The sequence below is a fragment of the Leucoraja erinacea genome, chromosome 31, assembly GCF_028641065.1.
Source record: "Leucoraja erinacea ecotype New England chromosome 31, Leri_hhj_1, whole genome shotgun sequence".
Lineage (NCBI taxonomy): Eukaryota > Metazoa > Chordata > Chondrichthyes > Rajiformes > Rajidae > Leucoraja > Leucoraja erinaceus.
In genome coordinates, this window is record NC_073407.1 from 5,822,120 (window position 1) to 5,848,256 (window position 26,137).

General features: G+C 47.4%; 1 protein-coding gene and 1 long non-coding RNA gene across 2 annotated transcripts in view; one reads left to right on the forward strand and one right to left on the reverse strand.

Moving 5' to 3' along the window:
- LOC129711849 (uncharacterized) overlaps positions 1–5,241 on the forward strand; it is a 37,542-nt gene extending 32,301 nt beyond the window's left edge. The window contains exons 2-3 of the long non-coding RNA XR_008725932.1: positions 2,110–2,249; positions 4,156–5,241. This is a non-coding gene — a long non-coding RNA (uncharacterized LOC129711849). The remainder of the gene's footprint in view (positions 1–2,109; positions 2,250–4,155) is intronic.
- A 141-nt stretch (positions 5,242–5,382) lies between these two features.
- The window catches only part of LOC129711847 (multivesicular body subunit 12B-like), a 224,990-nt gene continuing 204,235 nt past the window's right edge, over positions 5,383–26,137 (reverse strand). Inside the window, exon 10 of the mRNA XM_055659807.1 lies at positions 5,383–5,454. Coding sequence (XP_055515782.1) covers positions 5,398–5,454 — 57 coding nt within the window. The 3' untranslated portion in view covers positions 5,383–5,397. The remainder of the gene's footprint in view (positions 5,455–26,137) is intronic.

Here is a 26,137-nt window from a genome sequence, read left to right on the forward strand (position 1 = left end):
CTTCAAGCATCTCCCTTCTCTCTCCATCCCTCCCCCACCCTAGTCGTCGTGCTAGTTTCGCTGTCATCCTGTTGAGTATCGGGGTCTAATTCGTTATCACCTAGTCCACAGCCAACAATGGACCATTGTGGGCTCCACCTTTCCTTGATTATCGTAACTTTTTACATATCTTCCATTCATTTGTTCTAAACCTCCCGTTTCCATCTCCCGACTCTTAGCCTGAAGAAGGGTCTCGACCCAAAACATCACCTTTTTCTTTTCTCCAGAGCTGCTGCCTGACCCACTGAGTTACTCCAGCTTTTTGTGTCTGTCTCCAGGTTGAGTTATGTTGTATGCTTTACGACTGATGTTGGCTCTCCCACACAGCACCCAGTGTGTGCACTGACGTACACTACAGCCATGGATGTTACAACATTCAAGTTGGTTCACTGGTATACTTCAGAGGATGGAATCTGGCTTTGCTAGTCTGGAATTGTATGTTCTACCTGTGACCAAATGGGTCTCCTCTGGGTGCTCTGGATTCCTCCCACAAAGACATTGAGGTTAACTGGACCTAGACGTAACTCAAGACACAACAATATCACCTTCTGAAATCTCCGAGCATGTACATTCAGTTGGACTGCAACCAAACACGGCTCACAGTTCACCTCGAGCTGGGTAGGGATGGTTGGGTGTTGATTGACTGATTGAAAGATACAACATGGTAATAATGGACCATTTAGCCCATCGAGTCCATGCCAACCATCGATTACCCTTTTACACTAGTTAGACTTTAGACTTAATGATACAGCGTGGAAACTGGCCCTACAGCCCACAGCCCACCAGGTACACTAGCGCTAACCTACACACCAGGGCCAAAGTACTATTTACAGAAGCCTATTAAGACACAAACGTCACCTAACACATCTGGAGTGTGGGAGGAAACCCTTTGGTTCTATGTTATCCCCCACTTTCTCATCCACTCTCTACATACTACGGGCAATTTATTTGGACATCCTGATTATGGGTGCTGTCTGTACGGAGTTTGCACGTTCTCCCTGTGACCGTGTGGATTTACTCCAGGCACCCAGGTTTCCTTCCACAGTCCAAAGACTTTCAGGTTTGTAAGTTAATTGGCTCTGTAAATTGTTCCTAGTGTGTAGGATAGAAATAGCGTGAACAGGTGATTGTTGGTCGGTGTGGACTCGATGGGCCGAAGGGCCTGTTTCCACACTGTATCTCTAAACTGAACTAAACTGAACTGAACTAAGATGGATGCTTGATAGCCATCATGGATGTGATGGGCTGAAGGGCCTGTTTTTGTGCTGTGTGACACTCTGATTTCCTGAAAGTGCCAACCTTGACTGTATAGATTTTGTGCATGGCCAGCTTACAACCCAGCGGTATGAATATTGATTTATTTAACTTAAAGTAACCCTTGCATCCCCTCTCTGTCCGTCGCTCCCTCACCCAAGTCATTGTATTAGTTTCAAAGTCGTCTCGTCGAGTCTCATTGTCTGTAACTCGTTTTCAACTAGCCCTCAACTAACCGTGGCCCGTTCCTTGTTTGCATATCCTTCATTCATTTGTACTAAATCTCTCTAAATCACCATCTATATCTCTTGTTTCCCTTTCTCCTGACTCTCAGTCTGAGGAAGGTTCTCAACCCAAAACATCACCTGTTCCTTTTCTCCAGAGATGCTGACTGATCCACTGTTACTCCGGCTTTTTGTGTCCATCTAGATTATGGACCCACTAACCTTCGATCCAGGGACAAAGTGTTGCACCAAGCCAAGTGATATACCTCTTCACACCAACCCCCAATCCCAACCCAAACTCAAAACCCGGAGCAGGGCCTTACATCGCCCGGCGCTGCGTTAGAGGCCACGGGACTTACCATCGCCCGCCGGGGGCTTTAACATCGGGAGAAGAATAAAGAACAGGGGAGAGACAAGACTTTGCCTGCCATCACAGTGACGGTGTTTGGAGATTCACTGTGATGGATGTTTATGTAAATTGTGTTAATTGTGTGTCTTGGTTTTTGTTCTTGTTCGTATGACTGCAGAAACGTAATTTCATTTGAACTTAGGTTCAAATGACAATAAACGCTATTCTATTCTATTCTAACAGGTCTCGGAAACAGGATTTAAAGTGGACCTACCACCCTGTTCGTTCTATGATACCATACGTTACGAAAAACTTTATTTATCTCAGAGGGAAATTGATCTGCCAACGTTGAAAGGATACAGTTACAAGGCATTGAAAGTGTTGTGAGCATTATAGTAATAATGAAATTTAAGTGACCAATTATTGCACAGCACATATGTAACAAACATGCATTTAAGTTATCGAGTGAAAAAGTCCGGGCAAAGATTGGGGGGGGGGGGGGGGGGGGGGGGGGGGAGACAGTCTACTGAACTAAATAAAACTAAATAAAACACAAATTAGTTTAGTTTAGAGATACAGCGCGGAAATAGACCCGTTGGCACATCCGGTCCACGCCGACCAGCGATCACCTCGTACACCAGCACTATCCTACACAAACACACGAGGGACAACTTACAAATTTTACCGAAGCCCATTCACCTGTAAGCTTGTTGTCTTTGGAGCGTGGAAGGAAACCAGAGCACCCGGAGAGAACCCACGTGGTCACGGGGAAAACGTACAAACTCCGTACAGACAGCACCCGTAGTCAGGATCGAACCCGGGTCACTGGTGGCGTAAAGCAGCAACTCTACCGCTGTGCCACCGTGCCGCCCTGATGATTTAAAGAGAACATAGGGGCAGCTTTTTCGCACAGTGGGTGGTAGGTACCCTATCTATATGCCCTCTCGTAATTATGGATATGAAGCGGGACCAGCAGGTTGAGTAAAGTCATTCTATTAACAGAAAAACAGCACACAAACTCGTGCAAACCGCGTGCCTGACTTCGCTAACAAAACACAGCTCCTGTTCTGGAAGGAGCGCTGAACAACTGGCTAAAAGCCCGTGAACGAACCCTGCGGTCATGTGACCGCGCCGACCAATGACGAGGGTTCTGACTTCCCCATCCCACCACTAGATGCCGCTACATATATATCTATCTGGTCTCCCCGCAACCTCCGGCGCTCCAGAGAGGAATGATTCAAGTCTGTCCGACCTCTCCCTATAGCTAATACCCCCCCCTAATCCAGGCATCATTCTGGTAAACATCCCCTGCACCCTCTCCAAAATCTCCACATTCTCCCTGTAAAGGGGGTGACCAGAACAGCTCGCAATGCTGCAAAGTCCGACAGAGCTGTAATCTGACTTCCTTGGTGAGTCAAGGCAATGCATTTTGTGGACGGCACACACTGTGTGTTGGTGGTGAAGGTGTTGAATCGGGTGCCGGATATGTGTGGGACCAGAAAAACTGGGAATGGGAATATGGGAATCAGAATCAAATTGTGTATTTTAAGTAAGTTCAGTAAAATGACAAGACTGGGGACAGGAGGTGGCACAGCGGTAGAGTAGGTTCATAGGTCAAAATGGCTTCCGTAAATTTGTACATTTCCCCTAGCGTGCAGGGTAGTGCTAGTGTGCGGGGATCGCTGGTCGGCAGGGATTCGGTGGGCCGAAGGGCCTGTTTCCAATGCTGTGTCTCTAAACCAAACGTAACTAAACTAAAGGGACATTCATGGTGCCTTCATTGTTTTTGGACAGGACCACAAAATAAGTCCACGTGTTTTGAGATCGACAGGCAGAAAATGGGGATGATATGAAATGTTTATATGCTAGCACCATTTCTTTCTCCACGGGAGCCGACTGACCTGCTGGGTATTTCTAGCATCTCAGAGTTTACAGCGCAGAGATACAAAGAGCAGAAACAGGCCCTTCTGCCCACTGAGTCCACGCTGACCAGGAAAACCGGAGCACCAGGAGAAAACCCACACAGTCACAGGGAGAGCGTCCAAACTCCGCACCGACTGCACTCGTAGTTAGGATCGGACCCGGGTCTCTGCCGCTGTGAGCAGCGACTCCACTGCTGCACCACTGTGCCTCCCCTTAGATTATGCAGGGAATGGAGGGATATGGTTCATGTGCAGGCATAAGGGATTAGTTTAACTTGGCACCATGTTTGACACAGACATTGTGGGCAAAAGTCCCTGCTCCTGTGCTGTACCTTTCTACATTGTATGTTCTTCTGTTCTATTCCAGGTGTTTCACTGCAGAATATGAGAATATTTGCAGGCTTTACAAACACTTACCTCCGCTGAAGGCCCCAGGATGGACAAATACAACAGACTGTCAAATCCAACATACAAGTCAAACAATCATAACATATCCTCCCTGCATTGGGCATTTCAGTTTTCGGCAAATTATAAATATTAGTTTAATATACATTTAATTTTCATGTTATAAGGTTAAGGAAGAAAAGAGCAATTGAGGTATTGAAACCATTTTTATCCATGAACTGTCCCTCTACTTTTTCTATTTTAACAATTAGAGGTAAGATGAAGCATGAAAATGTAGAAGCAACATTAATTTTTACCAATATTAAGTTTATTAGATAAAAGCATAAGCTCGATTTAGGAACAGCTTCCTCCCAACTGTTGTCAGACTACTGAACATTCCTCCCAGAAACCCTGGGCTGTCTTCCTGATCTTCCAACCTACCTCATTGGAGACATTGCACTTTTTCTCTATAATTTTAACGCTAACATTTTGTTCTATGTTCTATGAAACAGGATCAACTTAAAATATCAGTGGCAATATGTTACGATAATCTACAAATTTGACCTCTCCAATTAAACCCTTTCTCCGGCAATGGTCTGTTTGTCAAGAGTGATAGCATTATGAAGTTTTACAGAACGGAAACGGGCCCTTTGGCCCAACTTGACCACACTGAACCAGTTGCCTACATTTCAAGTTCAAGTTTGTGTTTATTGTCACTTAACCAACTAAGGTACCGTGGAATTTGAGTTACCATGCAGCCACACTAAGTGAAAAGCAAAAAAAACGATTTAACACAATTTAACATAGACATCCGCCACAGTGGAATCCACATTCCTCACTGTGATGGAAGGCAATAAAGTTCAGTCATCTTCCCTCCTTTGTTCACCCGTGGTGGTCGGGGCCTTTGAACCCTCTGCAGTTTGCTGCTGCCGTACGTTAGGGCCCATATTCCTCGAAACCTTTCCCACCCATGTAGCTAATCGAATTGTGTATCCTGATAAACACGTTGGCATAGAAACACAGATGGCGACGTTTGGTGGATGGGTTTAACTATTTAATCACCACCACCACCACGCCCACAACTTTCGCGGCACAGTGGCGCAGCTGGTAGAGCCTCCACCTCACAGTGCCCGAGACCTGGGTTCACGGCCGGCCTGCACCGCTGTCCGTGTGGAGTTTGTTCCCATATACGGCTTGGTCCCTCATCCCAAAGACATGTTGATTGCTAGGTCAATTGGTTGCTGTAAATTACCCCGAATGGGTAGGTGGTGAGCGATAGAATCTGGGGAAGGTTGGTGGGAATGCAGAGAATAAAATAAGAGAATAGGGTTAGTGATTAATGCCCTACTGTCCTCAAACTCCCCAAACCAGCCATGATCGACCCCTTGCTCTGAGCTTTGAGTGGTTGAGGAAGTGCAGATATGAGGGACTATTTCTGATGAAAGGTCACCTGACTGAATAATGATTTCTCTCTCCACAGATGCTGCCTGGCCTGCCGAGCAATTCCATTTTAATTTCAGGGTGCAGGTTCAGTTTGCTTAATCTCTCCTCACACACCGCCCGAGGAAACAGCATGATGAACCTTGACTGCAAAGCACAACGTGCTGGAGTAACGCAGCGGGTCAGGCAGCATCAATGGATGACATGGACAGGCGATGTTTTTCGAGTCAGGACTCTACTTCAGACCTTTACCTGTTCTCTGTGTAAGTGTCAAATCTCAGTCCAGGCTGGAATATTCCCCCTAAATATTTTTGTTACATAAAACTGTGCCCTCTAGTATTGGTCAATAATGTTGTTTAATAATACTGTGTTCTCTAATTTTGTTCAGTGGTGCTGTACTCTCTAACTTTCCTCTTTCAGACTGTCAGTGCACCCTCTCCGTCACACGTATCTCAAATCAAGACCAGTGTATTGTCATCAAACAAGTACAGTGAGGTTAAGGTACAATGAAAATGTTGGCTTGTGCTGTCCGTACGGAGTTTGTACGTTCTCCCTGTGACTGTGTGGGTTTTCTCCGGGTGCTCCGGTTTCCTCCCACATTCCTAAGCTGTGCAGGTTTGCAGGTTAGTTGTCTTCTGTAAATTTGTAAGTTGTCCCTAGTGTGTAGGATAGAACTAGTGTATGAGTGATCGCTGGTCGGCACGGACTCGGTGGGCTGAGGGGCCTGGTTTCGTGATTTTCTCAAACCTAAACTTAACTAAGGTTGTTGATGGCAGAGTGGCTAAAGGCTCCATCTATCAATGGTGGAGTGTAGGGTTCTAGATAACACAGGGCAGCACGTTAGAAGGTGGAGAGGTGGGATGTAGGATCACCATTGAAGATGAAGAATTTGTAGTCAATGTACTGGGAAGATAAGCAAAGAGTAACATAGAAACATAGAAACATAGAAAATAGGTGCAGGAGGAGGCCATTCGGCCCTTCGAGCCAGCATCGCCATTCATTGTGATCATGGGCTGATCGTCCCCTATCAATAACCCGTGCCTGCCTTTTCCCCATATCCCTTGACTCCACTAGCCCCTAGACTCTCTCTTAAATCCATCCAGTGATTTGGCCTCCACTGCCCTCTGTGGCAGGGAATTCCATAAATTCACAACTCTCTGGGTGAAAATGTTTTTTCTCACCTCAGTCTTAAATGACCTCCCCTTTATTCTAAGACTCCTGATGGTGGCTCCTGGTTCTGGACTCACCCAACATTGGGAAAAAATTTCCTGCATCTAGATTGTCCAGTCCTTTTATAATTTTATATATTTCTATAAGATCCCCCTCATCCTTCTAAACTCCAGTGAATACAAGCCTAGTCTTTTTTGTTGATTCTAGTAGTCCGATTATAAGTTAATGTGAGATGGATTAGAGTTTAGAGTTTGGACATACAACGTGGAAACAGGCCCTTCGGCCCACCGAGTCCACGCCGACTATCGATCACCCGTTCATACTAATTCTAAGTTATCCCCCATTCTCTTCCGCTCCCTACACACTGAGGGACAGTTTACAGAGAGGCATAATCTACAAACCCACGTGTCTTTGGGACGTGGGAGGAAACCGGAACACCCGGAGGAAACCCACGCGGTCACGGGGAGGAATGTGCAAACTCCACGCAACAGAAAGCGCCCGAGGTCAGGATGGAAGCGGGATCTCCAGCACCATGAGGCGTTGGCACTACGCGCTGCGCTGTTGTGCGGTGCCTTGGCGCTGATGCGGGACGCTGGAGGAGGCTTGGGGATGGTGGCTTGGGGAAAGGGCGTGAGTCATGTGGGGCGCAGGTTGAAGGGGGGGGGGGGGGAAGAATGAAGCAGCGGCCACAGGCTGAACACAGAGCTGGAAGCTGACCTCTGGATCTGACAGGAAAGCCCTGCTTAAACAGCTGGATTGAGTCAGAGGGAGAAGCTGGAGCGGCGGATGAGATCAGTGGGAAGGGAACAGGGTTTATGGTTGGGGGCCACTAACCACGGCTGCTTTTTCCCACAAATTAATATCAGACATCTGGCAGCGGAGAGGTGACGGTGGAGTCCAGAGGAATGTGGTGAAGGGGCAGAGCTGCTTGTAGTCAGCCTACACGCTCTCAAACTGCTCCCTGCACACCAGGGTCACAGGGTGTGCAGAGCAACCTACCCACCCCATCTCCTGCAGGGGGGAGAGGGGACGGATGCCTGACACTGGCATGCTGGCACCAGGGGCCAGAGGGTACAGGTATGTACCCCCATGCTTATACCCCCCCCCCCCCCCCATCCCTGAGGGCATACTATCGCCCTGCCACACTTGGCTCCGACCAGGGTTCCCACAGTTTCCACTCGTGGGAGAGTCTAGGAATAGAGGTCGCAGCCTCAGAATTAAAGGACGTTCTTTATAGGAAGGAGGTGAGGAGGAATTTATTTAGTCAGAGAGTGGTGAATCTGAACGGAATTCTTTGCCACTGAAGGCTGTGGAGGCCAAAGTCAGTTGATATTTTGAAGGCAGAAATAGACAGATTCTTGATTAGTACGGGTGTCAGAGGTTATGGGCTGAAGGCAGGAGAATGGGGTTAGGAGGGAGAGATAGATCACCAAGATTGAATGGCAGAGTAGACTCGATGGGCTGAATGGCCTGATTCTGCTCCTATCACATGACTGTATGACCCTCACCATGTATACATATCCTGTTGTGTTGCTGTTAGGAAGAATTTCATTGATCTATCTGGGACATATGACATTAACACACTCTTGACTCTTGACGTAGCTTCGAGCTTGGCAGGAGCTGAAACAACATGCATTACTATGGAGATAGTGCCAGGGTCCCCAATTATATTGATAGTAGTTCAACACTGCTCTGTGGTTGTGGCAGGATGGTTCAGTTGCCTGATAACAGCTGGGAAGAAACTGATCCCTGAATCTGGAGGTGTGTGGAGTGTGGGGGAGGTGGGGGGGGGGGGGGGGGGGGGGGGGGGGGGGTTGATCACCTCATACGTTAACAGTATTAGAACGGAGACAAGGAAACACTTTTTCTCACAGAGAGTGGTGAGTGTGGAATTCTCTGCCTCAGAGGGCGGTGGAGGCAGGTTCCCTGGATGCTTTCAAGAGAGAGCTGGATAGGGCTCTTAAAATTAGCGGAGTCAGGGGATATGGGGAGAAGGCAGGAACGGGGTACTGATTGGGCATGATCAGCCATAATCACATTGAATGGCGGTGCTGGCTCGAAGGGCCGAATAGCCTACTCCTGCACCTATTGTCTATTGTCTATTGTCCACTGTGCTACATGCCAGGAACAGTTTCCAATCTTTAACAAAGCCAGCTAGCCTCCAAATCTGTGTGACTTTGGAGTGTGGGAGGAAACCGGAGCAGCCGGAGAAATCCACGCAGGTCACGGGGAGAACGTACAAACTCTGTACTGACAGCACCCCTAGTCAGGATCGAACCCGGGTCTCTGGCGCCGTGAGGCAGCAACTCTGCCGCTGCGCCACCATGCTGCCCAGTGCTGTAATGTTGAAAGAGATTGGGATAGTACAGGGATAGGAGTGGGCAAGGACTCTTCTCGTGATTATTGGAAAGAAGAATGATAATTACCTATCGGGAGGCTGGCCTGGAAACGGGTCACGTCATGGGTCAAGAGGGACAACGCTATTTTAGCGTCCTCCCTTTTAAGTTTGGGACTGCATTTGAGTTGATTTTTATTTTATTTGAGTTGATTTTTCCTGCTAATCCTACCGTATAATTTTGATGGGTTGCAGTTTCACTCTGTTATGCATATGTGGCAGCGCTTGGAGAAGTGAGCTATTGCATTTCAGCGCCAGCGCATTCAGCTAAGAATGCCTTCAGTGCCGAGCTGAGTTGTTTGTCTTGGCACCGTTGGTCCATGTTAGCAACAAGCTAGATCGTAAAGCGAACCTCCTCGGCAAGACGTACAGTAACCTCTTCTGGGAACCTATCCAACAGAGCATCAGCCACACATCTGCAAGCACGGACGAGAAGGCCTGTGGACTCAATTCAACTCTGCACAGTCTAACCCACTCTATCAACTGGCCTAGGGTTTGCAGTGCCAATGGTGGTATTAGTGGCAACAGTGGCACCGACAGAAATACCAGGGGATGATGATGATCTGGGTGGGAAGGAACTGCAGATGCCGCTTTACACTGTAAGATAGACACAAAAATGCCAGAGTAACTCAGCGTCTCTGGAGAGAAGGAATGGGTGACGTTGCGGGTTGGGACCTTCCTTCAGACTGAGAGTCAGGGGAGATGGAGGCACGGAAATGAGGAAGTGTAAGGTGTGAAAATGAGACATCAAAGGGGATGAGGCTCATGGAACAAGTAGAATAGATCCTTGTTGGCTAGGAGAAGTTGACAATGAAGCAAACAGAGATAAAATTTAATGAGGAGGACAGGGGGATCGGCGGAGATCAGCAGGTATCGATGGCTACTGTGATCCTTTAGGGGCGGCACAGTGGCACACTGGTGGAGTTGCTGCCTTATAGAGATCGGCGTTCTATCCTGACTACAGTTACCCAGCGAGAATGAAGAGGGGACCTGGCAGTTGGGACCATCGTGCAGCAACAGGCAGTAGGTAGGACGGTCGGTGTCACTTTTTCAGCAGCAGAAACGTGACGACTCCTTGTGGACTGCCTAGGTGGGGTCTGCTGGATAATTTCTCCACCTTGTATACAAAACCACGCATGTCACTGTACCCAGCTACACGTGACAATATCGTTGCGTTTGCACGTTCCCTCCCTGTGGCCACACGGGGTTTTCTCCGGTTTCCTCCCACATTCCCACGACGTACAAGTTTGTAGGTTCATTGGCTTTGGTAAAGGCTGTAAATTCTCCCTGGTGTGCAGGATAGTGTTAGTGCGCTGGGCGATCGCTGTTTGGCTTGGACTTGTTGGCCAACGAGCCTGTTTCCGCGCTGTATCACTAAAGTAAACGTCTGAAATAAACTCTCAGTTCTGCTAGATTTTGTTTGTACAAGGTCTCCGTGAGTTTTTAATGGGGGATTGAACAATTATTATTAATTAGAAAACTCTCTCTCTCCCTATGCAACAGGTTTTATTCGATTTGGCCTTGGTTCATTATTGTCATATGTAGCTAGATACAGCGAAAAACATTCTTCAGCATCGGCTGGATAGTATAATGCTTTCCAGTTTTTTAGATTGGTTTAATTTAGAGAAACAGTACAATGCGTAAATAGGTTCTTCGGCCCACCGAGTCCACGCTGACCAGTGATTCCCGCACACTAACGCTACCTTATACACACTGGGGACCAGTGGCGGACTGGGTCTAAAAATATTGGTTGCCAGGAGACAAAGGGGGCCCAACCACAACTATAATGCTATCATTTAACAGGGGCCCACTTGACATCGCTTGCTATCACTTCATCAGGGGCCCACTTGCCATCGGGCAAGCTGACACCCTGGCCAGTCCGCCTCTGCTGGGGACAATTTACATTTACACCAAGCCAATTAACCTACAAACCTGGACGTCCTTGGAGTGTGGGAGGAAACCGGAGATCAGGGAGAACGTGCAAACTCCGTACAGACAGCGCCCGCAGTCAGGATCGAACCCGGGTCTTTGGCGCTGTGAGGCAGCAACTCTACTGCTGCGCCAAACGTGCCTGCTAGATCATAACATACAAGAGATCAATTAAGCCACGCATAAGTACTACAGGAGTGGTGTAATCTAACCTTGTGGTTTGTAGCCACTTAGATAAACACTTCAAAATCTGATGGCCTTCAAAATTAGTAATTTTATTTTATTATTTTTAGGAAGGATATTCCTGTCTCCTGCATGTGTTGCATTCTTTATTTCACACTCCCCATAGTGTTTAAAATATGTCCGGTTCTTACAACGTGGCTTGTTGACCATGACGATGTCTTCAACGTGATTGGTTTCCGAGCCAGCGATGACAACGCAATGATCCTCGACCAATGCCTGACCAGTGCCTGACAGGTCCCGATGTTGGGAAGAAGATGCCCCCTTCTAGAACTTTCTAGAACTTTCCGTCTTTGAGATTACCAACATGCTTTACTTTATAACTGCATAGAACGTAGAACAGTGCAGCACAGGAACAGGCCATTCGGCCCACAATGTCCATGCTGAACATCAGATTCAGATTCAGATTCAATTTTAATTGTCATTGTCAGTGTACAGTACAGAGACAACTAAATGGCATCTCCCTGGAAGAGCGACATAGCAAACGATTTGATAAATAATAATAAGTGTCCGGGGGGGGGGGGGGGGGGGTGGTGATTGGCAGTCACCGAGGTACGTTGTTGAGTAGAGTGATAGCCGCCGGAAAGAAGCTGTTCCTCGACCTGCTGGTTCGGCAACGGAGAGACCTGTAGCACCTCCCGGATGGTAGGAGGGTAAACAGTCCATGGTTGGGGTGAGAGCAGTCCTTGGCGATGCTGAGCGCCCTCCGCAGACAGCGCTTGCTTTGGACAGACTCAATGGAGGGGAGCGAGGAACCGGTGATGCGTTGGGCAATTATCACCACCCTCTGCAATGCCTTCCGGTAACAGTTGCCATACCAGACTGTGACAGTTGGTAACATGGTGCCAGGTAGAAGTTCACCAGGATCAGGAGACAGAGGACCTTCTTCGTCTCCTCAGGAAGAAGAGACCATGAGCTTGAAGAGTAGAGGTATTGTGGGTCCAAGAGTGGTGATCGGAGATGTTGACTCCCAGGAACCTGAAGCTAGAAACACGTTCGGTGTTTGATGACATGATGACAAGTTAATCTGATCTCCTCTTGCCCTCAGCTAGGTCGTGGCGTATTTTTCAACATGTTGAAAAATGCCCGCGAGTAAAAAAAGGTCGCCATGGAAAAAATCGATACTTTTTTTACTCGTAGGTTTAGTCGTAGTAGGTTACCATGTTATTCGTAGGTAATCAAGGGTAGTCGAAGGTAGTCGTAGATAGTCTTCATCATAGTCGAAGGGAGGTCGAAGGAGATTGAAGGAGGTCATCTTCACTCTCCGCTATTCGGTGTCCAATTTTCCCAAAGTTAGTTGTAGCTGGTCTTCAACATAGTCGAAGGAGGTCTTCAACATGACATTTCGAACTCTTCTAAACTCTTCTAAACTCGCCAATTAGGTCACCCAAGTGGGACAGCCCCTTAATTCTGCTCCTATCACTTATGAACTTATGAACCAAACTAAATTAAACTCCTATCTTGTAAAGAGGGGTGCAACTCGGAGTATTTAATTTAATTTAATTCAATTCAATAATTCAATGATGCTTTATTGCCTCAAGTACCTAGATACAGTGAAGTGCTTTCTTTTTGCATACAACCCAGTAAAAACATCCCAGTACACAAATAGTTGCCACGTTTCTGGCGCTGACAAAGATCCAACAGTTCACCGAACAGTGAACTTTTATAAGATTTTATTAAGCATTTATTTGTAAAATCCAGCAGAGAACTGTGAACATTAACCTTTGGACAGATAGACTCACACACAATCAGATGTTCATAAGCTCTTCAGATGTAAGAGCAGAATGAGGCCATTCGGCCCATCAAGTCTCTTCTGCCATTCAATCATGGCTGATCTATCTTTCCCTCCTAACCCCATTCTCCTGCCTTCTCCCCAAACCCCTAATCAAGAACCTGTCAACCTCCACAGTCATCTGTGGCAATTAATCCCATAGATTCACCACCCTCTGACTAAAGGAATTCCTCCTCTTCTCCTTTCTAAAGGTACTTTATTTTATTCTCAGTCAAAGGCCTCTGGTCCTAGACTCTCCCACTAGTGGAAACATTCTCTCCACATCCACTCTATCCAGGCCTTTCACTATTCGGTAAGTTTCAATGAGGTGACCCCTCATCCTTCTAAACTCCAGCGAGTACAGGCCCAGTGCTGCGAAATACTCATCATATGTTAACCCACTCATTCCTGGGATCATTCTCGTAAACCTCACAGATGAGACACAAGGAACTGCAGATGTAGGAGTCTCGAGCAAAGCACAAAGTGCTGGAGGAACTCAAGGGGGTCAGGAAGCATCTTTGGTGGGACTGGACGGGCGATGTTTTGAGACGGGGACTGAAGAAGGGTCCTGACCCGAAACATCGCCTGTCCATTCCGTCCACAGATGCCGCCTGGCCCGCTGAGCTCCTCCAGCAGTCTGTGGTTTGCAGTCAAATGTCACAGACAAGAGAAGGATAAGTTAACACATTTGTCTGGTCTCACACTGCACGGCCAACAAATAATAGCTGGAGTTCACAACCTCACATTCTTATCCAGCCATGGGTACATTCCTTTTTAGAGTTCAAAATGAGAGCAAACTAGACAAAAGACTAGAGCTGAGGCACAGTTTTAGTTTCGTGAGATAGCACGGAAACAGGCCCTTCGGCCCACCGAGTCCGTGCCGACCAGCGATCCCCGCACACTACCACTATTTACAATTTACCAAAGCCAATTAACTTACAAGCCTGTTTGTCTTTGGAGTATGGGAGGAAACCGGAGATCCCGGTGAAAACCCACGCAGGTCAGGGAAGAACGCACAAACTCTGTACAGACAGCACCCGTAGTCGGGATCGAACCTGGGTCTCTGGAGCTGTAAGGCAGCAACTCTACCGCTGCGCCACTGTGATGCCCTAAATACTACCACAACTGCATCTCAATTTTCCAATCGTTCACAAAATAGCTATTAAAACAGTTTCGTGATGTATTTCCTTTGTTTGTAAGTTAATTTCAATCTACAAAATGTGCAACTCGTCTCCTGAGCGATGCACAATGCAATGTGGTTAACAGGCAGAGATAGATTATCTGTGAGTCTTAAAACAGGTCTCGACCCAAAACCTCACCTATTCCTTTTCTCCAGAGATGCTGTCTGTCCCACTGGCTTACCCCAGCTTTTTGTGTCTATCTTCAGCTTAAACCGGCATCTGCATGCAGTTCCTTCCCATACTGGCCAGGAATTACTGGGACCATTTGTGCAGCTCACAATTCAACCTTCAATAAATATTTACCAGATATCTGATATATATTCTCCTCACACATGTTACATGCAAGAAAACATGCCTGGCTTTCACAAGCTACAAAGGACATCCAGTTCCCTAACTGCTCGGAACAGCTTTAACATGTGGCTGCGTGGAACAGATAGTGCTTGGACGATGAAGTTTCACAGGGCGGCTGAAATCCCTCCATTAAACTTTTATCGAAAATAGTTGACAGAAGTTATTGGAAATTCAAAAAAGTTTCACTTGTTTAATCTTTTCCATTTGCTCAGCTGGATCAACTCTTGTGAGTACTTATGGGCAGGATTAGTTAGGTGCCATGCATTAAGGCATTCTTAGAAACAGCTTTGCTCATTAGTTTTTGCATATCTTTCATTCATTTGTTTTTGATCTCTCTATAATCACCAGGTGGTGCAACGGTAGAGTTGCTGCCCTACAGCGCTTGCAGCGCCAGAGACCCGGGTTCGATCCCAACTACGGGTGCTGTCCGTTTGGAGTTTGCACGTTCTCCCCGTGACTGCAATGTTTTTCTCTGAGATCTTCGGTTTCCTCCCACATTCCAAAGATGTACAGTGTTGTAGGTTAATTGGCTTGGAATACGTGTAAATTGTCCCTGGTATGTGTAGAAAAGTGTTAATGTGTTAGGATCGCTGGGTGGTGCGGACTCGGTGGGCCGAAGGGCCTGTTTCCACACTGAATCTCTAAACTAAACTAAAATCACGTCTATAATTCTCGTTTCCTTTTCCCCTGACTTTCAGTCTGAAGAAGGGTCTCGACCCGTAACGTCACCTGTTCCTGCTCTCCAGAGATGCTGCCTGTCCCGCTGAGTTACTCCGGCATTTTGTGTCTATCTTCGGTTTAAAGCAGCATCTGCCGTTCCTCCCTACACATTTGCTCATGAATATGTTTGGTTTTAAACCCATGTTGGCACAAGGCATTAAAAAGGAATCCTTTGATACACATTTGTATTAAGGTGCCGAACTTTGTGACATCGTTGACTATTAGAGTTACCAGTTGGAATAGATTGGACCCGTGCCAGTGTAGATGCATCATGTGCCAATATGCATTGTTATGGCAGTATAGAGTGGTTGCAGCACTGGAGGGCCGGCACAGTGGCGCAGCAGGTGGAGCTGCTGCCTCGCGTCTCCAGAAACCCTGGCTTGATTCCGACCCCGGGTGCTGTCTCTGCGGAGTTTGTACGATCTCCCTGTGACCACGTGGGATTTCCTCTTGGTGCGCAGGTTTCCTCCCACTTCCCAAAGGCATCCCAATTGGAGAGGTACATGGATAGGAAAAGTTTGGAGGGACATAGGCCAAATGCAGGCAACTGAGTCTTGCGCGGATGGGGCATCTTGGGCAACTTGGGCCAAAGGGCCATTCCCGTGCAGCCTGTCTCAATGGCCACGTGTGGCTTTGTAGGTTAATCGTCCTCCGTAAATCGCCCCTCGTGTGCAGGGAGTGGATGAGAACGTGCGATAGCATAGAACCACCGTGAGTGGGTGATCGATGGTCAGCATGGACTCGGTGGGCCGAAGGGCCGGTTTCCATGCTGTATCTCTAAAAAAAACGAAATAAAAGACCATTCTACCAACTGAACCCGAATCGGGTCAGCAGTAAATCTGAGCTGAGGGGAGACCTGGCGGTAGTTTGTAAAATGGTGGGAGGCACAGAGAGGGTAAACAATCAGAGCCTTTTCCCCAGGGCGGAAACATCAAAGAGTAGAGGGCATAGGCAGGCAACGTTTAAAGGAGATATGCAAGGCAAGTTTTTTTTTACCTAGAGAGTGGTGGGTGCCTGGAAAGCACTGCCAGGGGGCAGATATGATGGTGGTGTTTAAGAGGCTTTAACATTGGCACATGGGTGTGGAGGGAATGGAGGGATACGGATCATGTGCAGGCAGGGCAGATCTTGGCAACATGTTCCACATGGACATTGTGGGCCGAAGGGCCTGTTCCGGTGCTGTACTCATCTATGTTCTACAACTCCATCCTTCCAGGCAGATCTTAACTACTGGCTAGGGTGAAATAGCTTGGCTTCATCTCGCTGATTAGAGGGGCAGTTGGAAAACTAGTCTTTCATTATGAATCCCAGCAACACTGTTTCAGCTGATCTAACTCCAGCCCTAACGTCACTGCCAGAAGCACACAGCAAAGCATAAGCCTAATCATTCCAGCAATAACTCTGTACCTAACAAGTGTCCCTTTAACATCCAAACCATGAAATCTCTGGTTCATTCTGGTGAAGGCATGGTGGCGTAGCGGTAAAGATTGGAAATTGTCTCTCGTGTGTAGGGTAGCGCTGGTTGGTGTGGGCTCGGTGGGTCTGTTTCCACACTGTATCTCTAAACTAAACGTCGAAGATGTTTTTTCTCAGACGGTGCCTGACCAGCTAGGTACTCTCAGCTGTGCTTTCATATTTCCGATATACAGCACTCACAGTTTCTGACTTTTGTGAAAGAACTGAATTCCTCTTAATTCATGACCAGTAAATGGACAATAACATTTACTTTAGACTTTAGATTTTGGAGAAACAGCGTGGAAACTGGCTCTTCAGCGCACTGAGTCCACACCGCCCAGCGATTACCCTGTACACTAGCACTATCCTCTACACACTAGGGACAATTTACAATTTTACAAAAGCTGATCAACCCACAATCTGCACGTCTTTGGAGTGCGGGAGGAAACCGGTGAACCCGGAGAAAACCCGCGCAGACCGAGGGGGAACGTGCAAACTCCGCACAGACAGCACCTGTAGTCAGGATGGAACCGGTGTGTCTGGCGCTGTAAGGCAGCAACTCTACCGCTGCGCCACCGTGCTGCCGCTAACTGTACCTTTTGTTGTTTATTCCCATTTCTGACATCCGGCATTCACGGACTTCTTGCTTTTATGAAATACTTGAATCCCTCTTCATTCAAGACCGATAAACATACAATAAAATTAAAATTTCTCAATTAAAATGCGGGCATTAGAAAGAGGCACATATTAATATTTTTGAACTCATGTCGAAAAAATAAAGTTACCAAAAAAAGGTTAATGTAAATCTGGATACACATACTTGCATGGTTCACTTGCTGGTCATTCGAATCGTTTTACTCATTTCAAGAGCTCAGAATCGTGCAGCACGCAAACAGGCCCTTCGGCCCATCAAGTCCATGCTAACCATCCAAGTACCCGTCCATACCGATCCCATTTACCCACTATGTGCCTCCATATTTGGCCCGATTCTTCAAGTCAAGTCAAGTTTATTGACATATAAATTATTGACAGGCTGCAGCGAATTGTCCGATCAGCTGAGAAGGTTGTTGGCTGCAACCTTCCCTCCATTGATGAACTGTACACTGCAAGGGCCAGGAAGCGAGCGGGCAAGATCATCTCTGACCCCTCTCACCCTGGCCACAAACTCTTTGAATCACTTCCCTCTGGAAGGCGACTCCGGACTGTCAAAGCTGCCACAGCCGGACATAAAAACAGTTTTTATCCACGAGTAATTGCTCTCCTCAACAGCCAAAAATCTGTGGCCTCCCTTTGATCTGGTATTTTGTTGGTTCACATGCTTGATCAATGGTGTTTTATCATTAATGTTTTATTATTATTAATGTTTAGTGTTTTCTGAGTAATTCGTAACTGTCACTGTATGTCATGTTGATACTTGTGGGCGGAGCACCAAGGCAAATTCCTTGTATGTGAATACTTGGCCTATAAACCTACTTACTTACTTAGATGCACAAGTGATGAGGGACAGACATGATGAAAACCTTGCTTGCAGCAGCAACACAGTGAGAATATTTGCATCCACCGCCTTCTCTTACAGTGTGTCGGGGTTCCCAAACACCTCTTGGTGTAAACACAAGGAACTTTCTGAAGAAGATTCCCGACCCAAAATATCGCCCATCCATGTTCCTCAGAGATGCTGCTACCTGACCCGCTGAGTTACTCCAGCATTTTCTTGCACAGACTCTCTCTTATCCTAACCCTCTAAGCCCTCTAGCTACGGACACCTCTTCTATGGAGAAAAATGTCCCTACGAACCACCCGATCAATTCTCCTTGTGAATGTGTGCACTTCTATTCTTTACCCCGTCAGTCTCCTCTGCTCCAAGAAAGACGTGTGCGGCACGGTGGTGCAGCGGTAGAGTTGCTGCCTTACAGCTCCAGAGACCCGGGTTCGATCCTGACTACGGGTGCTGTCTATCCGGAGTTTGCACGTTCTCCCCGTGACCTGCGTGGGTTTTCTCCGGGTGCTCCGGTTTCCTCCCACACTACAAAGACATATAGGTTTGTAGGTTAATCGGCCTCGGTAAAAATTGTAAATTGCCCCAGTGTGTGTGGGATAATGTATGGGGATCGCTGGTCAGCATGGACAAGGTGGGCCGAAGGGCCTGTTTCCACGCTGTATCTCCAAACTAAACTAAGCTAGTGTGTAGGATAGTGTTAGTGTACGGGGCGATCGCTGGTCGACATGGACTCTGTGGGCGGAAGGGTCTGTTTCCGTGCTGTATCTCTAAACTAAACTAAACTAAAAACGTACCTAGCCTTGTATTCCCTGCTGTAATCTCCACTCTAGCCTCTCCAGAACTGTTGCTACTGCACTTCACCACTCCTCAATGGAATCAGCTGTCACCCCTCCCTCCCTCCCTCCCGCCATTCTTCCCCCTCCCCTCTCAATGCTGATGCAGGGTTTCAATTCAAAAAGTCGCCTTAAAATGTTGCTTCCGCAGATGCTGCCTGCCCTGCCGTGTGTTTCCAGCGCGCCATTGCTCCGTTCCACATTCCAGCATCTGCAGTTTCATGTGGTCTGCTGAGTGCCCTGAACATGTGGGGACATTAAATCTAAAATAGTTGCGACTGGACATTTAAAATAAACTAAAAAATAAGCCAGGCAGTGTTTCAAAATCCCGCTCCACTTTCTTATTCAATAAATATGCCTCCTACTTAACTCGGACTAAAACATGTTTTACTCATCACTGAGTCTGGCTCAGGGTAAAATAAATGCCTTCCTTGCCGAACATTTCTATCAAGTATTTGGAAAATCTCAAATGGAACTCTGCGCGGAAATGTGAATGAATGAGCGTCTCTTAGCAAGTGATTTTTTTTTATTATTAATAAGTCTTGTGTTCACTGGGAAAAAAAAGCTACCTTTAAAGCAAAGCACATCAACTAAAGACACACAACAGATGGTTCTGCTCAAAACTATCAGAATTAATGGCCTTCCATACCCTTATAAATATTAGAAGCAGATGAGATCATTACCTATTAACTTTAATAAAGAAAACCTGTCTTATTTCAAACATGCATTAACACACATGAACTAAAACTTGTGGGAACAATTTTCCAGTTTGGAACTTTATAAGTTTAAGGAGATTCATTTATGCTAAAACACTGCTGTTCATACCTCGCTAATAAGGTCTATACTAGGTTTTATTCACGGGCGTGGATCAGAGGATTAGCTGTCTTCACTTCAAAGACTGAGACAATTTGCCTGATTTCATTGATCACATATAACTAATTGTGGACTGAGTGAGTCTGCATCGCCGTTTTCTTATGTTGTGGTCTGATGATAAAACAAGGCATATTACACACAGAACTGAGTGGGGACTTCTCTCGAGGCCCCCCACTGACCAGGTAACTTGTGGTTTCTAGATCCGATGAGAGAAATGTTGAAATTTGTTCAAAGATTGTGGTCTTGTGGTGGGAATCTTTGGCCGTGGCTCCTACTGGCCCAACGTGCGCAGGTTTAGTTCAGTTCAGAGAAACATAGTTTAACATACAATGTGGAAACAGGCCCTTCGGCCCACTGAGGCCGTGCCGGCCAGTCATCACCCGTACACTAGTTGTATCCGACACAATAGGGACAAATGTACAGAAGTTTGCCTTACAGAGGCTGCACGGTGGCGTAGTGGTAGAGTTGCTGCCCTGCAGCGCCAGGGACCCGGGTTCGATCCTGACTACATGTGCTGTCTGTACGGAGTTTGCACGTTCTCCCCGTGACCGCGTGCCCCAGTTTCCTCCCACATTCCAAAGGCGTGAAGGTTTGTAGGTTAATTGGTTTGGTAAAATTGTAAATTGTCCTTAGTGTGTGTAGGATAGTGTTGGTGTGCGGGGATCGCTGGTTGGCACGGACTCAGTGGCAGACAGGCCTGTTTCCGCGCTGTATCTCGAAACTAAACTAAACTAAACTGAACTTGTGTTTAAAAAACTTGTGTTGTAGACAGGTTGCACCACTCACTGGTATCCAGAGCAAAGATTGAGGCGTTACCTCAAGAGGGCGGCATCCATCATCAAGGATCGGCAGCATCCAGGCCATTCCTCTTCCCGCTACTACCATTGGGGTACAGAAGCCTGAAGTCCCACACTACCAGCTTCAGGAACAGCTACAACCACCAGCTTCATGAACTAACCTGCCCAACCTGAATCGTACCATAGCAGGGGACCATACAATCCACCTCTTGTACCACAATAGACTTGTTTTCCAATTGTGTTTTGCACTTAGGGCACCACAGTGACGCAGCGGTAGAGCTACTGCCTCACAGCGCCAGGGACCCAGGTTTAATCCTGACTATGGGTGCTGTCTGTACAGAGTATGCACGTTCTCCCCGTGACCTGCGTACGTTTTCCTGGGGTGCTCTGTTTTCCTCCCACACTCCAAAGACGTACAGGTTCGGTAAATTGTCCCTAATCTGTAGGATTGAACTAGTGTACGGGTGATCGCTGGTCGGCGTGGGTGCGTTGAGCTGAAGGGCCCGTTTCCACGCTGTGTCTCTCGGGTTTTTTTTGCAGTCTTTTACTTTTCACTATCTTGTAGAATTTGTGCAAGTTGAATATAATTTTGTTTAAGAGGGAACTGCAGATGCTGGAGAATCGAAGGTTACACAAAAAAGCTGGAGAAACTCAGCGGGTGCAGCAGCATCTATGGAGCGAAGGAAATAGGCAACGTTTCGGGCCGAAACCCTTCGGGGTTCGGCCCGAAACGTTGCCTATTTCCTTCGCTCCATAGATGCTGCTGCACCTGCTGAGTTTCTCCAGCTTTTTTGTGTAACCTTTGAATATAATTTTGTTGTGTTGCTTGGGTTTACATGCCTGTAATCGTTTAGTTTAGAGATACGGCGTGGAAACAGGCCCTTCGGCCCACCGGGTCCGTGCCGACCAGCGATCCCCGCACATTAACACTATCCTACACCCACCAGGGACATTTTTTACATTTACCAAGCCAACTAACCTACAAACCTGTACATCGTTGGAGTGTGGGAGGAAACTGAAGATCTCGGAGAAAACCCATGCAGGTCACAGAGAGAACGTACAAACTCTGTACAGACGCGTGGTCGGGATCGAACCCGGGTTTCGGGCGCTGCATTCGGGCCGTGCCTCCCGTGATGTGGGTGGAAACAAGATTGTCATTATACCTGTGCCTCCACACACTTGTGCATATGACATTAAACTCAACATCACTTAGAGTCACAAAGTGCTGGAGTAACTCAGCCGGTCAGGCACCATCTCTGGAGAACATGGATAAGTGACGTTTTGGGTTGGGACCATCCATCAGACCACCCCATCTACTCCCCTCATTGATCTTACACAGCTCTATAGGATCGCCCCTCATACTCCTGCGCCCCACGGAATAACGCCCTAGCCTGCCTAACCTCTCCCTGTAGCTCGGGGCCTCGAGTCCTGGCAACATCCTCGTTAGTGTCTCCTTGCCACTTGAATCCTGCCAACAGGGTTGGAAGATCAACAATCGGAACTGCTACAATTCCAGGCTTGGACTCAACTTACACGGACCATGTCCAAGCTCAAGGAGGAAGAACAGGCGAAGGGTGTGTGGAACAAGACCAGTAGATGTTAGTGTAGTTTAGTTATTTAAGAAGGAACTGCAGATGCTGGAAAATCGAAGGTAGACAAAAGTGCTGGAGAAACTCAGCGGGTGCAGCAGCATCTATGGAGCGAAGGAAATAGGCAACGTTTCGGGCTGAAACCCTTCTTCAAACTGATGTGAGGGTTTGGGGGGGGGGGGGGGAGTGAGGGTGGGGGAAGGGGGGCAGGAAGAAGAAAGGATGACGTGGAGCCACTGGGCTGAGGGAGGGGTGAGAAGGGAAGGAGAAAGTAAGGTACACAAAAATGCTGGAGAAACTGAGCGGGTGCAGCAGCATCTATGGAGCGAAGGAAATAGGCAACGTTTCGGGACGAAACGTTGCCTATTTTCTTCGCTCCATAGATGCTGCTGCACCCGCTCAGTTTCTCCAGCATTTTTGTGCACCTTCGATTTTCCAGCATCTGCAGTTCCTTCTTAAACAAGGAGAAAGTAAGGACTACCTGAAATTAGAGAAGTCAATGTTCATACCGCTGGGGTGCAAACTGCCCAAGTGGTATTTAGTTTAGTTTAGTATATTGCCATCGCGTAATGAGGTACAGTGAAACGCTGTTGTTTGTTGCGTGCTAACCAGTCAGCAGAAAGACTAACACGTGATTACAACTGAGCCATTACATTACAGTGTACAAATACCAGGTAAAGGGAATGATGTTTACAGCAAGATAAAGCCCAGTAAAGTCTGATTCAAGTTGATCCCAGGTTCTCCAATGTGGTCCACAGTATCTCAGGACTGCTCTCCAGTTCTTGATAGGAAGTTTCAGTTGCCTGATATCAGCTGGGAAGAAACTGCCCCTCCGTCTGTCTGGAGGTGTGCGTTTTCACACTTCTGTACCTCTTGCCCGATGGGAGAGGGGAGTGTCCGGGGTGAGACTGGTCCTTGATTATGCTGCTGGCCTTGCCGAGGCAATGTGAGGTGCAGATGGAGAAGAGAGATTGGTTTGTGCGATGGTCTGGGCTGCGCTGGAAACACCTGACAGGTTAGTCAGCATCTGTGGATGGGCAGCAAGTGACTTACTCAAGAGCCTGCACCTTGCCTGATTTCCGAGTAGTTCCTAGTTTAAATTTTTTTTCGCCGAAACCCGGTTAAAGTTTCCACGGCACCTTGCGGGACAATTGGTTCAGTCCGAATGGAAGAGATTATATGTGTAGGAAGGAATTGCAGATGCTGGTTTAACTCAGCGGGTAAGGCAGCATCACTGGAGAAAAAGGAATAGGTGACACAAAATGGTCTTGACCTGAAACGTCACCTACTCCTTTTCTCCAGAGATGCTGCCTGACCCGCTGAGTTACTCCAGCATTTTGTGTCTATCTTTGGAAGAGTTTACAGTTTAGTTTAGTGTAGTTTAGCTCAGAGATACAGCGCGTTAACAGGCCCTTCAGCCCACTTTTCCATTAATACTATTCTGCACACACGAGGGATAATTTTTACATTTTCACCAAACCAATTTACCTGCATACCTGCAGGTCTTTGGAGCGTGGGAGGAGACCGAAGATCTTGAGGAAAACCCACACAGGTCACGGGGAGAACATACAAAACTCCGTACAGACAGTGGCCGTAGTCGGGATAGAACCTGGGTCGCACAACAGAGCGCACTGTAATTGGCCAGTTAGGCGATTTTTCAGGCGACTGCCAAGTTGCCGGAAGTCGCCTGTAAACCGGCAACTGGAACGGCAACTGTCAGTGGAACACACACATACACACACACACATATACATCGCGTGTGTGGAAGGAAACTGGAGATCCCGGAGAAAACCCACGCAGGTCGCGGGGAGAACGTACAAACTCCATACAGACAGCGCCCGTAGTCAGGATCGACCCTGAGTCTCTGGCGCTGCTAGGCAGCAACTCTACCGCGGGCCGTATTTGAAGTATTGTGTTCGGTTTTGTTCACCCTGTCACTGGAAGGATGATGTCAAGCTGGAAAGAGAGCAGAGAAGATTCATGAGCATGTTGCCAGGACGAGGTCTTGAGTTTGGGCAGGCAAGGACTTTATTCCTTAGAGTGCAGGAGGCCGAGGGGTGGTATAGAGGTGTGTTAAATCACGAGGGGAATAGATAAGGTGAATCCAGAGTCTTTTACCCAGAAGACAGACACAAAAAGCTGGAGTAACTCAGCGGGACAGGCAGCATCTCTGGAGAGAAGGAATGGGTGACGTTTCGGGTCGAGACCAGTCTTCAGAATCTTTTACCCAGAGGTGGGGAATCAGGAACTAGAGAATATAAGTTTAAGGTGAGGGGAAAGATTTAATATGAACCTGAGGGGCAACTTTTCCACTCAGAGGGCGCTGGGCGCATGGAACGAGCTGCCAGAGGAGGTAGTTGAGGCAAGTACAATAACAACATTTAAAAGACATTTGGACAGGTACATGGATAGGATAGGTTTAGAGGGATATGGGCCAAATACAGCAGGTGGGACTAGTGTAGATGGGGCATGTTGGTCGGTGTGGGCAAGTTGGACTGAAGGGCCTGTTTCCACAATGTAAGGCTCTTCGACTCTAAGTGCAGAAATCTCGGATGGGGGGTACTGAGGAAGAAACTCAGCAAGGTTAAATGAAGCAGCTTCAGCAAGAGATCCTATGGGACCAGTCTGAAGAGTAGCTCAGTTATAGAAACATAGAAAATAGATGCAGGAGTGGTCCATTCAGCCCTTCGAGCCTGCACCGCCATTCAATATGATCATGGCTGATCATCCAACTCAGTATCCTGTTCATGCCTTCTCTCCATACCCCCTGATCCCTTTAGCCACAAGGGCCACATCTAACTCCCTCTTAAATATAGCCAAATGAACTGGCCTCAACTACCTTCTGTGGCAGAGAATTCCAGAGATTCCAGAAATATGTTTTTCTCATCTCGGACCTAAAAGACTTCCCCCTTATCCTTAAACCGTGACCCCTTGTTCTGGACTTCCACAACATCGGGAACAATCTTCCTGCATCTAGCCTGTCCAACCCCTTAAGAATTTTGTAAGTTTCTATAAGATCCCCCCTCAATCTTCTAAATTCTAGCGAGTACAAGCCGAGTCTATCCAGTCTTTTTTCATATGAAAGTCCTGACATCCCAGGAATCAGTCTGGTGAACTTTCTCTGTACTCCCTCTATGGCAAGAATGTCTTTCCTCAGATTAGGAGACCAAAACTGTACGCAATACTCCAGGTGTGGTCTCACCAAGACCATGTACAACTGCAGTAGAACCTCCCTGCTCCTATATTCAAATCCTTTTGCTATGATTGCTAACATACCACTCGCCTTCTTCACTGCCTGCTGCACCTGCATGCCTACTTTCAATGACTGGTGTACCATGACACCCAGGTCTCGTTGCATCTCCCCTTTTCTTAATCGGCCACCATTCAGATAATAGTCTACTTTCCTGTTCTTGCCACCAAAGTGGATAACCTCACATTTATCCACATTCTACTGCATCTGCCATGCATTTGCCCACTCACCCAACCTATCCAAGTCATCTTGCAGCCTCCTAGCATCCTCCTCACAGCTAACACTGCCCCCCAGCTTTGTGTCATCCGCAAACTTGGAGATGTTGCATTCAATTCCCTCGTCCAGATCATTAATATATATTGTAAATAGCTGGGGTCCCAGCACTAAGCCTTGCGGTACCCCACCAGTCACTGCCTGCCATTGTGAAAAGGACCCATTTACTCCTACTCTTTGCTTCCTCTCTGCCAGCCAGT